The sequence below is a fragment of the Petromyzon marinus genome, chromosome 15 (assembly GCF_048934315.1).
Source record: "Petromyzon marinus isolate PM22_M1 ecotype Great Lakes invasive population chromosome 15, UKy_Petmar_22M1.pri1.0, whole genome shotgun sequence".
In the NCBI taxonomy this organism is placed as follows: Eukaryota; Metazoa; Chordata; class Hyperoartia; order Petromyzontiformes; family Petromyzontidae; genus Petromyzon; species Petromyzon marinus.
In genome coordinates, this window is record NC_133681.1 from 4,582,448 (window position 1) to 4,595,808 (window position 13,361).

General features: G+C 44.2%; 1 protein-coding gene across 1 annotated transcript in view; it reads left to right on the forward strand.

Annotated features, from left to right (window-relative positions):
- TAF2 (TATA-box binding protein associated factor 2) overlaps positions 1-13,361 on the forward strand; it is a 65,322-nt gene that overhangs the window by 7,790 nt on the left and 44,171 nt on the right. Inside the window, exons 8-15 of the mRNA XM_076067254.1 lie at positions 714-827; positions 1,784-1,883; positions 1,978-2,063; positions 3,246-3,381; positions 6,464-6,618; positions 9,100-9,214; positions 10,545-10,654; positions 12,611-12,676. Of these exons, the coding sequence (XP_075923369.1) occupies positions 714-827; positions 1,784-1,883; positions 1,978-2,063; positions 3,246-3,381; positions 6,464-6,618; positions 9,100-9,214; positions 10,545-10,654; positions 12,611-12,676 (882 nt within the window). The remainder of the gene's footprint in view (positions 1-713; positions 828-1,783; positions 1,884-1,977; positions 2,064-3,245; positions 3,382-6,463; positions 6,619-9,099; positions 9,215-10,544; positions 10,655-12,610; positions 12,677-13,361) is intronic.

A 13,361-nucleotide genomic window follows, 5' to 3' on the forward strand; every position in this document is an offset into this window, starting at 1 on the left:
ATATTAACTAAATTATTCATATTGTGAGCAAGCCATGTTCCTTTTATTGGTGCATTGGGATCTATAGATGAAATGCGCCTTCCAAATATAAATGATTATTACAGTATTTGAGTTGTATTCTGCGATAGTATTTACACCGGGTGTTTATTGAAAGATAATATATTTTAAGAATTATTATGACGATGCATCATTATATTGGTTCAAGTTTATTTAAGTTCTTTGGTGCGGTACAGTGGATGTTATAATTGCTGATGGAATAGCCCAATTTGGTTATAATGGATTTATGCTCCATAAATAGCATGAAAAACCAATTTTGATAAATGGATTACAGTCCAGTGGGGCTGAACTCCAAAAAAACATCTCTCAATAACTAAATTTCACTTCTCGTGTAATTTCCACTTAATATTGTTTCCCACTCGAAAAGCTGTGGATACCAAAACAAAGGCGTCTAGCTGAGAGTTCACTGCTGCTGCAAACTCTACATGGATTCTGATTGCCGCTGTCAAGTAGCACAATTAGCCCGGAGACTCCCCACCCCGTTGGTTTTATTTCTTAATTACACGCCTTTGTTTAATTACTACAATCCCGTCTCTGCTGTGCTGTACTCTGCAAATGAAACTACATCATGGTGTAATTGTAATGTAGATGCATAGATATGGGGTTTTCGTGTCACCAGGCTGTCTCACTTAACCGATCTTCTGCCCTTCTTTCAGCACCAATCTGTTGCACGGAGCAACGATAATCGACCAGACGCCCATCACTCGCAAGAGAATAGCCAAGGCTCTGGCGCAACAGTTTTTCGGCTGTTTCATCTCACGAATGTCCTGGTACGGGCATCTTTTTTTGTATCTCTGTTTTTAATATGCAAAAAACCCTGTTAATTGGCGCTGTGTTCGTACCCCAAACTTTTGACTCGTATACACAGACTTGTTCACATTCTCCTTGCAACCCATTCATCGCTTGTTTCCCTGCGCTAATGAATCCTTATCATCTGACTCGTGCTTTGTTAAGCTTGGTTTTACCATTTTTGTGTTGATTATGTAATTGCTCCCTTATCCTCTAATCCATTGAGCACCGCATCATTTTATAGTTGGGGGGATACTTGTAAATTGCATGGTGTTTGAGTTATGCACAATAAACTCCGATATAGTATTCCTTAAATAATATTAGTCTTCAGCCATTTTCGTCTGTGATTATATTTTGGCCACCATTTCCCCTTGTTAAAATACATCTCGTAAAGGTGGCTGGGAGGCTCAAGGGTCAGAGCTCTGAGCCGACAGCACTTAGATGCAGGATTCATATCCATGCACCCACGTATGATTAAGGCGGTCTATCCAGTATATAAATGTCACGATCCTGGCTTGGTCACCAAAGACTGCACCCAATATCTATTTAATTAAATATGGGCTTTCACATAATTTATTCCATTCCAGCTTTTGAGAGGTTTTTTTTTATTGTTTCAGTTTGTTTGCCATACGATGAGCCTTATTATCCTCTGTGGCATGCCACATCGCTCCTCGTGTGGAAAAGAGGTTACTTAAAGGGATCTCAGAAATGGTTCTGCGATATCACCTACAGTGTGCCCTTCTCTAACAGGGGTTGATGTTTTGCTCTGAGATAAAAATGTGACAAAAATACAATAACCGTAACAAGAAAAAATTTAATTTAAACCAATGGGGCTATATTTGGCACTAAATGAATACAATTTGAAAAAACAAAATCAGGAGCGCTTCTCATTTAAGGCAATCAAATCTATCTGCAACTGGGTTTCATTCTTCACCAGGACTGACGATTGGGTGCTTAAAGGCATCTCCGGCTACATTTACGGCCTGTGGATCAAAAAGACCTTCGGGAACAACGAATATCGTTACTGGATTAAAAAGGTACGTCACACGTCGGCTGCGCTTCCCGCAGTTAACTCCACTGCCTCCCGAAGCCGTGCGTCAACAAATCCCTGCCATGCTGTCCCTCCTGCAGTGGTTGTCCCGAGTGACGGATTATGAGCTGCAAACCGGAGGCATCCTCCTCCATCCGACCTTCCCTGCCGGCAAGGAGAAGGAGAGGTGGACTTTGCACTCACCCGCTCGCTCACCCGCTTGCTCGCTCACCCACTAGTTTCACTCCAGTGAGTGGGTGAGGGAGCAATTGCAATGGCTCGTTTCTGACATGAAAGTGGGATGGCCAAGCGTTAAACAAAACGCCGCAATTGTTGACGGGACAAAAGTCGAAAACACAGAATAAGAATACATACAGAAAGCCTTCGCTTTAATGTGTGTTCACACAACGAGTTTTCACTGTTACGCGGTTCTTCAATTCGGGAGCGCTTTCGCACAAAGCAGAACGTGTCCGTTGTAACGCGATTTCTGAGCGGTCTACGACGAGCTACTTTTATGAGCTGCGCACGGCTAAGTGATCTGGGAATTCTGGGTATGCACGCGGAATGACACAATATGCGGTGTACTACCCTCATCTCAGTTCCTTTGTCCTGCCATCTTACTGCGTGTGCGTACATCGTGCCTTGCAAACCCAACCTTTTAAATTATTTATTTCGGTGAAATAGTTTCCCCTTAACGCGTTTTGGCTCAACGCAGCATTATTCAGGAAACACGTTTACCACGTTGAACGATTAATCACTGCATGTAAGTCAGCAATGAGGAGGCGAACGAGAGCAGTAAATTCATTCTCAAATCAAATTGATTTCTCAAAGAACGAGAAATCAATTTGATTTGAGTGACATACAATGGAACGCAGGCTGCAAAGTGCGCAAAGATGCACGAGGTGATGCTGGCTTGGCATTACACTTAGAGGCTGAGTAACACTTGGATTAGAGAATTTAGACAAGTGAGAGACATCTTACTTAGTTTAACACAGCACATCGGTGTGCTGTACTAGTAACGAATTGGCATGTTCTGTTTACATGACAAACCTTACTAATTGGCTGTGTCGGGTGGTGGCGGATTTAACGATACATTTAAATATTTACGCGATCTAACCCAAAAAACCTGTATTATGGATATTTCTGTTTAGAAAAGTCAGTAGGCTTGGGCAGGACATGCTTTTCACAAGGAATGATGGATGCTTTTCTGAAAAAAAAACTGATATTATATTATATTAACAATTGTTTTCATCGGGTATTATTTTAAGAGGAAACATTCTCAAAGGTATTCTCACTCCGGTTGTCTTGTAGCTCTACGGTGTGTGTGCATGTGTGTGTGACACTAATGTCTGTGTGTATGTGTGTGCAGTCCCACTCCTCACCTGCACTTCTCCGTGTGCTACCCGCACACGCTCTCGTGGGAATACTACAAACTGTACCAGGCGAAGGCGCACCTGGTGCTCAGGCTCATAGAGAACCGCATCAGCATGGAATTCCTGCTGCAGGTGTGTGTGTGTGTGTGTTAAAGGGGGGGCGGTGGCGAAGTGGTTAGCGTGCTGCGCTATGATCCCCGGTGACCTGGGTTCGATTCCCTCTCACAATCAGTAATAACAATGGCGAATATTTGAACTGGTCCTGGTGTAAACATCACCACTCGAGAGACAAAGGCGGCCGGGCGTGGTGCTGGCCCACCCACCTCCTCGTGTGCTGTGCCAGCCTTCATAGGTGCTTGTTAACAGCACTTGTCCCAACAGTCTGTTAAGGGTATACGGGGGATCTTCGTCAAAGGCCAAACAAACACAAGTGGGCGTTGGCACAGTGGTTAGCGCACTGCGCTACATACCCGGCGACCCATATACGATTAGCACTAATGGCCAGTATCGGTGATGGATATCTGAACCAGTCCTGGGCGTCCCCGAGGTCGACTCAGCCTTACATGAGCCAGCACCTGATGCGGTGCTGGCCACCTCTACCCCTTCGTGTGCCGTGTCAGCCTTAATAGCTGCTTGCTAACCACTTTCCCCAATAGCCTGTCAAAGGTTATAATGGGAATCTTTGTCTTGTGTGTGACCTGTGACCAGCAACTCGCACATGTATTTCATATTGTGCTTGTAGAAGTAGCAGGAGCGGACATGAAAGTAGCACCCTAGTGCATATGCCTGACTTAATGTCCATCAGCCAACAAGTCATGCCGCAAGGCCTTTTTAACAAAATGTTTCATCTTCGTTGAAGGAGTTGTTAAAGACTCCATCAGTGGTTATGAAACCGGTGACCTGAGTTTGATTCCTAGCCAAGGTGAAAATCATTGGCGGGGAATGTCTAAACTGGTTGTGGGTACCCGCTTCAACGACCAGTAATGATCAGCGTGGAGAGTTATGGTCAAATAACATCTATGTACAACATCTTGGGTAGGCCTTCATCCACCAGTAGATTGAAAATGGGCTAAACATTTATTGAAAACAGGTTATTGAGCACTTGTCTGTATCATAGCCCCCAAAGTCAACATTTATAATTACCTGCAAAACATGTTTTAATGTAAAGGGATGTCCAGATGTCTTGTGACCTCGATTTAAGTCGATACCAGGTTTATTTAAAACAGAAATTAATATGCAAAGGAAAACAAATGTTCGGGGTCAATTAATTGGAGATGACAAGACATCTGGACCACCACCCTGTGCACTGTTGGATGAAGGCCTCCTCCAAATAACAGGTCGGTCATTGGGATTGTTCGACCCTACTTCACCACGCCAGTTAGTGCTGATTTGGCGAAGGGGTGGAGGCACCAGGACCGGTTCAGATATCACTCGCCACCAATGTTAGCCTTGACCGGGCATCGAACTCAGGTCACTTGGTGTATAGCATAGGGCGGTAACCCACAGAGCCACCTCTCCCAATAAAAAAACAGGTTAATTAAAATAATAACTAGGTATGTTTGTTCTGTCACCGCTGGGAAAGAAATCGACAATCCACCTGACTGGCCTTCATATTTTTTGTCCTCTTGGTGACCGCAAACCCAACGCTGTTATTCGTAACCTATTATTTATTTTAAATATATAAATAACTCTTCCAGCGTGACAGGACTACCCAGGCTTCCCTTGTTTGCGAGCGAGATAGCGTGACAACGGATGTCAATGGGCTATCACTTTGTTTAGTAAATAGCAATGCAATGAAGGCGACCAGTGTGGTATCTTCTCTTGTCGTTGGGCAGCTCCGGTTATTTCTAATGTGGTGTTTTGGTGGGGTAGGCTATCTGGAGTGATTGATGCGTGGTCCTTTACGTAATGACGTGACCTCTGTGACACCACCGCACCACGCGGTAATGGAGATAGTGCAACTCAGCGGTTCATCTTAGTAAAAAAAAATATACAAATGGTAAGTGATAATAACACGTGATTTAATATTCTGAATAATACATGCACAATGAAATTTTGAGCTTGATAGGGAGAAAAATATTGATGAACGTAGAACAACTTTTACACGTGCATGTTCTATGTTTAGACACGCAGAATTTATTCATAACTAGGGGAAAGTCCGTTGACACGCAAGGCTTTTTCAAGGGAGACCTTGGTAGTAATAAATATATCATAACGGCAAGGATGTTCCCACGATACAAATTATTCAAAACCTCGACCATACACGAATGATGCAGGAATAATAAATACACAATCTAGAAATTGGAATAAAAAGGCAGCATCCATCCAAAAAAATACTAAAGTGAAACCACAACGAAGTACAGATGTATATATATAGTGAAAATTAAAGCTATTACAATAAATTATAAAATGAAGTACGTTAACAAAAATCTATTACATTATGTAAATGGATATATATTAAATTAAGTAGCAATTTAGTATTTAAAGGTTTGAGTACCTATTAATATTTAAAAAACATTTTACGGTCATTGCCTAAGTAGGCACTCTCATATCAAAAAAATTGTCATCTTGGTTTTGGTTACTTTTTTGAGATGGATCTTTTAATTAAACGTATTTCCCCAATTTATTTCACAGATTGTGCGAAATGTGTCATGCAATTATCTCTCACAGAGCAGTGCACCCTTCATGTTAGTGAAAGCTCACGGAAGTGAATACCACAGCTTCCTCTGAGGTCCCGTAAAGTGACCTTTGATGCACATGGTAGGGGGGAAGCCTACTCGCCCTTCCACTGCTAGCAATGTCTGTCGCATGACATTGAAATCATAGATTTAACTTTGAGAGCTGGAATTTAACCAAATTAAGCGCAAAAACTAAATTTATGTAATGTTTTTTTTTCTGCAGTCATTGGTGACCAAACCGAGACCGTAAATTTGTCTTGAGAACTCGGTTTAATCACAGGCGGCCCCCTGATTTCAGATCTTTGATCTCAGCATTGCCAGCTCAGTGCTGTGACTTCTGAGCCACCCTGACCACCTCAACTGCAGAAACACATTCAACGTTATTTTTTTTGTACAGTGATTGGTGACTGGGTTGAGCCCATACACTTGCTGCGGTATCGGTTTAGTGCTCTGAATTCTCAGTTCACCTGGCCACTTAAAAACATTTTCAAAAATTGTATTGAATTATCGACTTACCCTCTTTTGTCTCCTGGCAGGTGTTTAACAAGCTGCTCTCTCTGGCCAACACTGCATCTTCCCAGCGCTTCCAGTCCCACATGTGGAGCCAGATGCTGCTGTCCACCAGTGCGTTCCTCAAGTCCATCTCTATTGTTTCGGGCAAGGATATCCAGCCGCTGATTCGTCAGTGGGTGTATCCTTTGCTCATGGGCTTGCTGCAGCAATTCATATCTAAATTCATCAGGCGTAGTCATCGAAGGACCGTTGGGCCAAACGTGTGACCTCTTGTGACAGCATTCACGTAAACTTCTCTTGCAGCCATGCCGGTGTCTCGAGGAATTTGTTTGATCCACGGATCACGGGGGGGGGGGGGGGGCAACAACCACGGGGGCGGCGACATTCCTTTGAGGGTCGCAGTCCACTTTGAACGCCAACCACCAGCTTCAGTGCGCAATTGCTCCAGGAGTTTGCGCATCAAGACGGGGCGGCATGTTCAAAAAGTGACAGCTGTCTCGCTCGAACTGAGCCCTCGGTCACTAGGAGACCGGTCGCAGATGCCATGGTGACATTTCTGACGAAGTCCAACAATTGGATGTTTGACCATACTTCCCCTACGCTGGTCAGTGTAGGTTGGCTGAAGAAGGGAGCGCATGGCCACCAATCGGTCGCCGGGTATATATATAGTGCTTTGCGATAACTGCTGCACCACCGCTCGATTTAAAATTCGGAATCCACACTTCTCAAATTGCTACCGTTGAAATTTTTTTATTAGTTTTTTTCTCTTGAGAAGGTATGGATTCAGAGCGTTTGTCGTGAGTGGTACATTTGTGTGGGCGAGCCAGCTAGTCTGTGTTTAATCATCGAGCTGCCTGATGAAGGTCAATCAAATCAGATGCCGATCTGGAGAGTGGGAGTAATGTTTTGGTAACTTAGCTGCACTAATGGGTCTTGTTTAAATATTGTGCGTCAGCCACATTTCCTTGTCTACAGATGCAATATCAAAATTCATTGTTTTTCACTACGACCTTAGGCTGCGTGCACTGTAATAATTTTAATGAGACATTAAAACGAACCGTTCCTTCATAATCTCACCCTTTAACAAAACCCTTTAGACTTCTCGAATGTAGTCATTTTCTCGAGGCGTTGATACTTTATTGGGATCCTTTGTTTCTTATATTTGTAGGAAGGTTTCACAAAATCCTGCTGTGGCTGTGTAAGCAAATGTGATTGTTTTTCTTCGAAATTGAGAGCATCCATTCACTCGGCTGGGAAAATATTGAGAGTGTGTGAGTGGTAGTTCTAATTAGTTGCCCACTCATTTTAATAACCTGGCACAAATCAGCGTGGTTTGCAGGGCAAAACTGAAATGCTGTTTGGTGCAGCACTAGAGCACCCGAAACAAGCCACGAGAGAATTTCTGAAAATACCTCTTAATTCCTTGTCTTCGGTTTAGCGGGTTACAAAGAGCAATTCAATTTGGGAATTGCAGATATTTTTAAACTCACCAAGTCACTTTTCGAATATTTTAGTTTTTAATTGGCGTTACGTGATTGGAATGGCTAGATAAGTGGTTGTAATCACAGATGCCTGCTGTTGGACACTGATGTGATTGCCACTCCACGCTGGTTAGGTATGCGTCAGTGAGATACGCCGTTGATCAGCATGCACTTGTGAGTTTAACTGTGGTTGAGTGGCTCGGAGGTCAGATGTCGTAGCCTGTGGGCGCAGAATGTTGCCGCATAATTTTGTTCCTGATTGAAGCGCTTTCCGCAGTGATGTGAAACCGTTCGCCCCAGCGCCACTGGTTCCGCTATCACTGGAGCTCGTTCTATTTTCAATCCGTGGGGGGTTTAATCGCCGATCGCACTCGTGACAGCGTGACCCTCGTCACCGACACGGTGTGAGATGCAAACAGACATTCCGTAACCTTTCCCGGTTGCAGTTTGTGCTACATCTGTTCAGCAAGCAGTTTGGCAGTCTGGTGGTTATTTTGCTTGCCATCGATTCATTTTCACCCTACTCAAAACGTATATGAATATAGCTGATGGTTTGATTCCTCCGTCTGCCTGGTAGTTTCTTTAGGAAATGTTTTAAATATGCTGGGACTGGTTGGTGCTGCCCTGAATTCCCTGGCTTCCCCTGGTGTCACTGTGCCATGGTTCCTCTATCCCGAGCTCTGCTGCAGTGCTGCCCTCACGTGTGTTTCCCTGCCCTCCTCCCCCCCCCACCACACACCTCTCCTATCTTAAAGTCATTTGTCTTTTCTTATTCTGCAGTGTCTTGAGATGCAATTGCATTTAGATGCTATGTAAATTTAAATTTGTTGTTTAGTGCAAAAAATTGGCTTTAAAGACCCCGTGATGTAATTTGCCAGAGTGTGTAGAGCGTTGTGTGATAGTGTCGCGGGATAATGGGCAGATTTACCTAGTGTGCTATGCGCTCCCACGTCGCTACCTGCTGCTGCTCTACCCAGCCTCTCTCCACTCTCCAACCCCATTGGCCGTGGTGCTTTGTGACTTTATTTCACGTGTTTTGAGTGTAAACGAGGGCACAGCATCAGGCACGTGTTTTTTTTTGCGTTCACCGCATTAATCTTTGGACTAGCGTTGGCTGTAGCTCTGGCGCAGGCAGTGGGTTTCCCTTGACATTCGGTGGGGGGGGGGGGGGCGTCCAGCGACCAGTCTGGTGTGGTGAAGTTCTACGGGACGTTCGTGTTCAACCGCAAGCGCAACATCCTGGAGCTGGAGCTCAAGCAGGACTGCATCGCGCAGGGAACGCAGAAATACGTGGTGAGGCCGAGGAGCGGCGTTGTGCGTACCGCGTCTCATTCGCTCTGTTCACTCGCAACAACTCGCCGATCTCGTCCATGCGCATAGGCCCATCACGCGTACTCCGGTTATCCTCGCGACGGCTTTTGGCTGGCCATCGAACGGGGACAGTCACCGCATCCCGTGCCTTCGGATGCGCTTCTGCGGCCATCTGCAAAGCTCTTTCGATATTAGGAAGCCACTGGAGCTGTGCACTTTTTAATTTAGTTTGAAAACTCTTTTATTTAGAACAGTTTTTTGTGTTTAGTTTGTTGACCTTCCTCCTCACCTCTGATTAGCACGGTTGGCTACGTACATACAACTCGGCAAGTAGGGTTCCGCATCACCCTTGATGTGCGTGCGTTTCAAGGAATGTGTGACAAGTCTGTGCTCCTCGGCTAACCTTGGCAAAAGTGCATTATTTTTCTGCATGGTCTCTTTACAGTAAAATGTACTTGGTCCATTGATTTTTTCAAAGCTTTTATCCCCGTCTGGATAAACTTTTGGGTCTTGTACTTCGAACTGTTAGTTCGCAGCACACGTTGCATTGTTATCAGTAGGAAAATCACCTTGACCTCTGCAAGTGATTCATTTGCACGTGTGCAAGGCGCTGGGAGCTAGGTTTGGTGAATGTAGTCTTTCTGCACATTTACATGCGTTTTATATTTCACTCGTTCTTTTTAGCTTTCTTAATTTTATTCAGTCACAAATTAGATAATTTCAGTCACCTGTAAAAGGGGCTGCATAAGATCAGCCGCTGTTATTGAGACTCGTGGGTAGGAAGGGGTCTCTCGTGGGAGCTTTGCGACCAGACCAGGGACCCGAGGATTTGGCTCTAGAGGGTGGAGGGCATATGCTGCCTCACTTGACCTGGCTTGGCATTGAGGGGCCCCCTTGGTGTTACATGTTATTTATCTAGTTTATTGTAAAAATTCGGTCACAGTCCTTGTGATCACTGTTACGTTGCAATTATGGCTTTATTCTTTGGTGATTTGGAAAAGTTTTTTTTGGTTTGGACATGTTTGTTTTGTTGTTGTTGTTTGACTTGCATCCCACTGGGATTTTTTGCACACAGCGTTGGTGTACGGTGCTTTTTTCAGGAATATTTTTTGCTGGTTTTTTTCCATGGATTTTCTGTTTGCACAGTCACACATAGTCACTTTAAGATGTTTTTCTTGTTCGTTTTTTTGTTTGTTGTGGTTGCACCCGATTCAAGAGCCGAATGGCTCACAGGGCTATACCAAAATAAACTGAACTGAACTGAGCCCTTTGTTGGCTGACCGCTCGTCTGTGTGTGTGTGTGTGCGCGCAGGGTCCTCTGACAGTCACCGTGCAAGAGTTGGATGGCTCGTTCAATCACAACCTGCAGATCGAGGAGAACAGCACGCGCCACGAGATTCCGTGCCACTCCAAGAGCCGCCGGTAGGTGGCTCCTCCTTAGCGCACCGCTGCTTTCGCTTTGCCGTTCCCCAGACGAATTTGCGTTAAAATTGAAGTAACTCTCGTGCTCTTATCGGCTGTCATGTCCGCCTTTTCAATTGTTTTTCAATTATTTCACTGCAAATATAAGTGGTGAACTGGTGAATGTGTGGTTATGAGTGGACATGAGGTAGAGGCAGTTCACCTTCCCAGTAATGAGCTGTATATATTTTTTATTTGGGTTCTGTCTTTTTTGTTGTTGCATAAATTCACACACAATTCAATGCATCTTTGAGCATGACAATCGATTTTGTCAATGAAACGATCCATCATTTTATGCCGAGCGACACACCTTTGTCCAAGTAAGGATACACACTGTTGGGGCAGGCACTCTTTAGTGAGCATCCGTCAAGGCCAGTGCTGTACACGAGGGGATCGGTAATACCAGCACAATACCCAGCTGCCTGATATTGACCACACTTTTGCCAGGTACTCATTTTAAGCCGAGCTAATTTAATTTGAGACAGACCAAATTGGAATCCAAGTTACCACTGTTGTATATGGATTTTAATTGGCGGAGAGCAGTGGTGCAGTGGTTAGCACACTGTGCTATGAACTCGGAGACACTGCTTTTTATTCCAGCCATGATATCAGTGGCGAATGGGATTTGAAACGGGTTTTCGGGGGGACTTTCACCAACCTGCACTGATTCTGTGGTTAAGTATGGTCAAAACCACCCCCCATGACTCATGAAGCATGGGGGAGTCCTTACCCCATCAGTTGTTTGGCAAAGAGCTGTAAATTATTATAGGGACAAATCCACATCCTTGATACGCATTTGCAGTATTGTCTTCTTAAACTTGAGTGAAATTTGCCGAATTTTAAAACTACCTGGAAAATTACTCAATTCAGATTACACATAATAATAATTGTCACCTACTGGCAGATTAATGCCCCAGGTCACTCTAGCAAATGAGACGGTCCTGGTCTTATGAAGCCTCACCTGCTTAAACAAAATCAACTAGACTTGAATCACCCACTCACTCACGCAAACGAGACTATCCTGGTCCCTTGAGTTTCCACCTGGTTAAACATCTGAATAACTTCTCAACACTAATCCACTGGCACCAGTAACCATCAGCTACAAGAAACCATCTGTCTCATAACCACTTGAACCTTCCTTCCATTACACACACACACACACGTTCAAAACAGTTAATCTTGCTTTCACACTTATCCTGGTGGAAGCAACACTCAGTCTTTAAAATATCACGGCCGTCGGAAAGAACTGCGGGGGAAATCTGCCAGCTGCATCCGGACCACCACACGCACACTTTTTAACGTCAGTTGGAATATGCATTGCATCATCAGTTTGCTTGCCATCTGTTGCCTTGCAAAGTTTGGCCCAAGGGACCTTGCAGTAGCTCACTTTATCAAGGCGGTGGAATATTCTCTTCAACTGAGCTCTGCTACCCATGACAAAAAAAACCCACCACATACACCAGTACAATGTCCGCATGTAGGCAGATAAGTGAAAATATTGGATATGTAAATGTCTTAAGAAAATTATTACGGTTATGCCACCGTGCGCAAATAGGTTCCTGGACAAAAATAAAGTGCACAGAGCCTTAAACACGGGCCAATGCTGGACTGTGCTTAAGAACACATCACTGTAAAGTGAAGAGGTCAGATTTGTGTTGTGAACATCTCCATAAGATAACAGTTCCACTCGTACACAAACACTGCACGAGGTGCGGGCCGTTGTCACTTGGTCAAGGCCAGGGCGGATGTGTTAGGGCCGGATATGCGACAGCGTATTGTAATTCCGTTTCATTGAATTGTAAATGCAAGTGAATTCGCGTGTCTGTGGAACGTTTCTGCCCTTAAAATTAAACTTGGACTCAGGGGGGGGGGGGGGTGGCGAAAGCCTAATTTGTTGTCGTTTCCTCACTCATACAGGAACAAAAAGAAGAAGATCCCTCTGCTAAACGGGGAGGAGATCGACATGGATCTGTCATTGATGGAGTGAGTGACGTTGGCTCATCTTACCGGCACTGTGACGTGTGGCAAACAAAATGACCACATCGTAGGATCGCACTGGTTGTCAAAGCAGGACTTATGTAAGCCACTGCATCCGACTTCTGGCCTTATCTTCAACCGCACAGCAGTTGGAAGGAAGCCAGGTTTTTATGGGTGGTCCAAGGTTACATTTTGTTGAATGTTTATTTTACACAGCAGGCTGAGAGAAATGATTAAATCGACAGCACAAATGTTTTTGCTCTCGGGCCTCTGAATGATGCACTTTTTTACCACTCAAGTGTGTTTACCTTGGTGGCTTTTTGTCTACAGCATCACCGGTTAAATTAAAAACTGTTACTCTTTAATGCTCAAAAATGCATTAATTATTAATGTATTCACACGTGTGCCAAACTTAACTGTTAATATGTTTTCTCTACGATTGTTTTATTTATCTGGCGCAAAAATAATTAATGCAGCGGAAATGTATATATTTTTTACGCGTCAAGCTCAGGTACCCCGATATGTACCATCTTCACACCACCTTGCTTGCATAATTCTGTGACTGCTATCTATTCTGCAGAGCACAACGGAAATGGCCACGTTTAAATCCTGCCTCAGAAATTATATTTAGTAATTTCCGAAAAGCATTTGAGCGCGGGCTGCTGTAAAAGAAAATAAAATAAGGTCATTA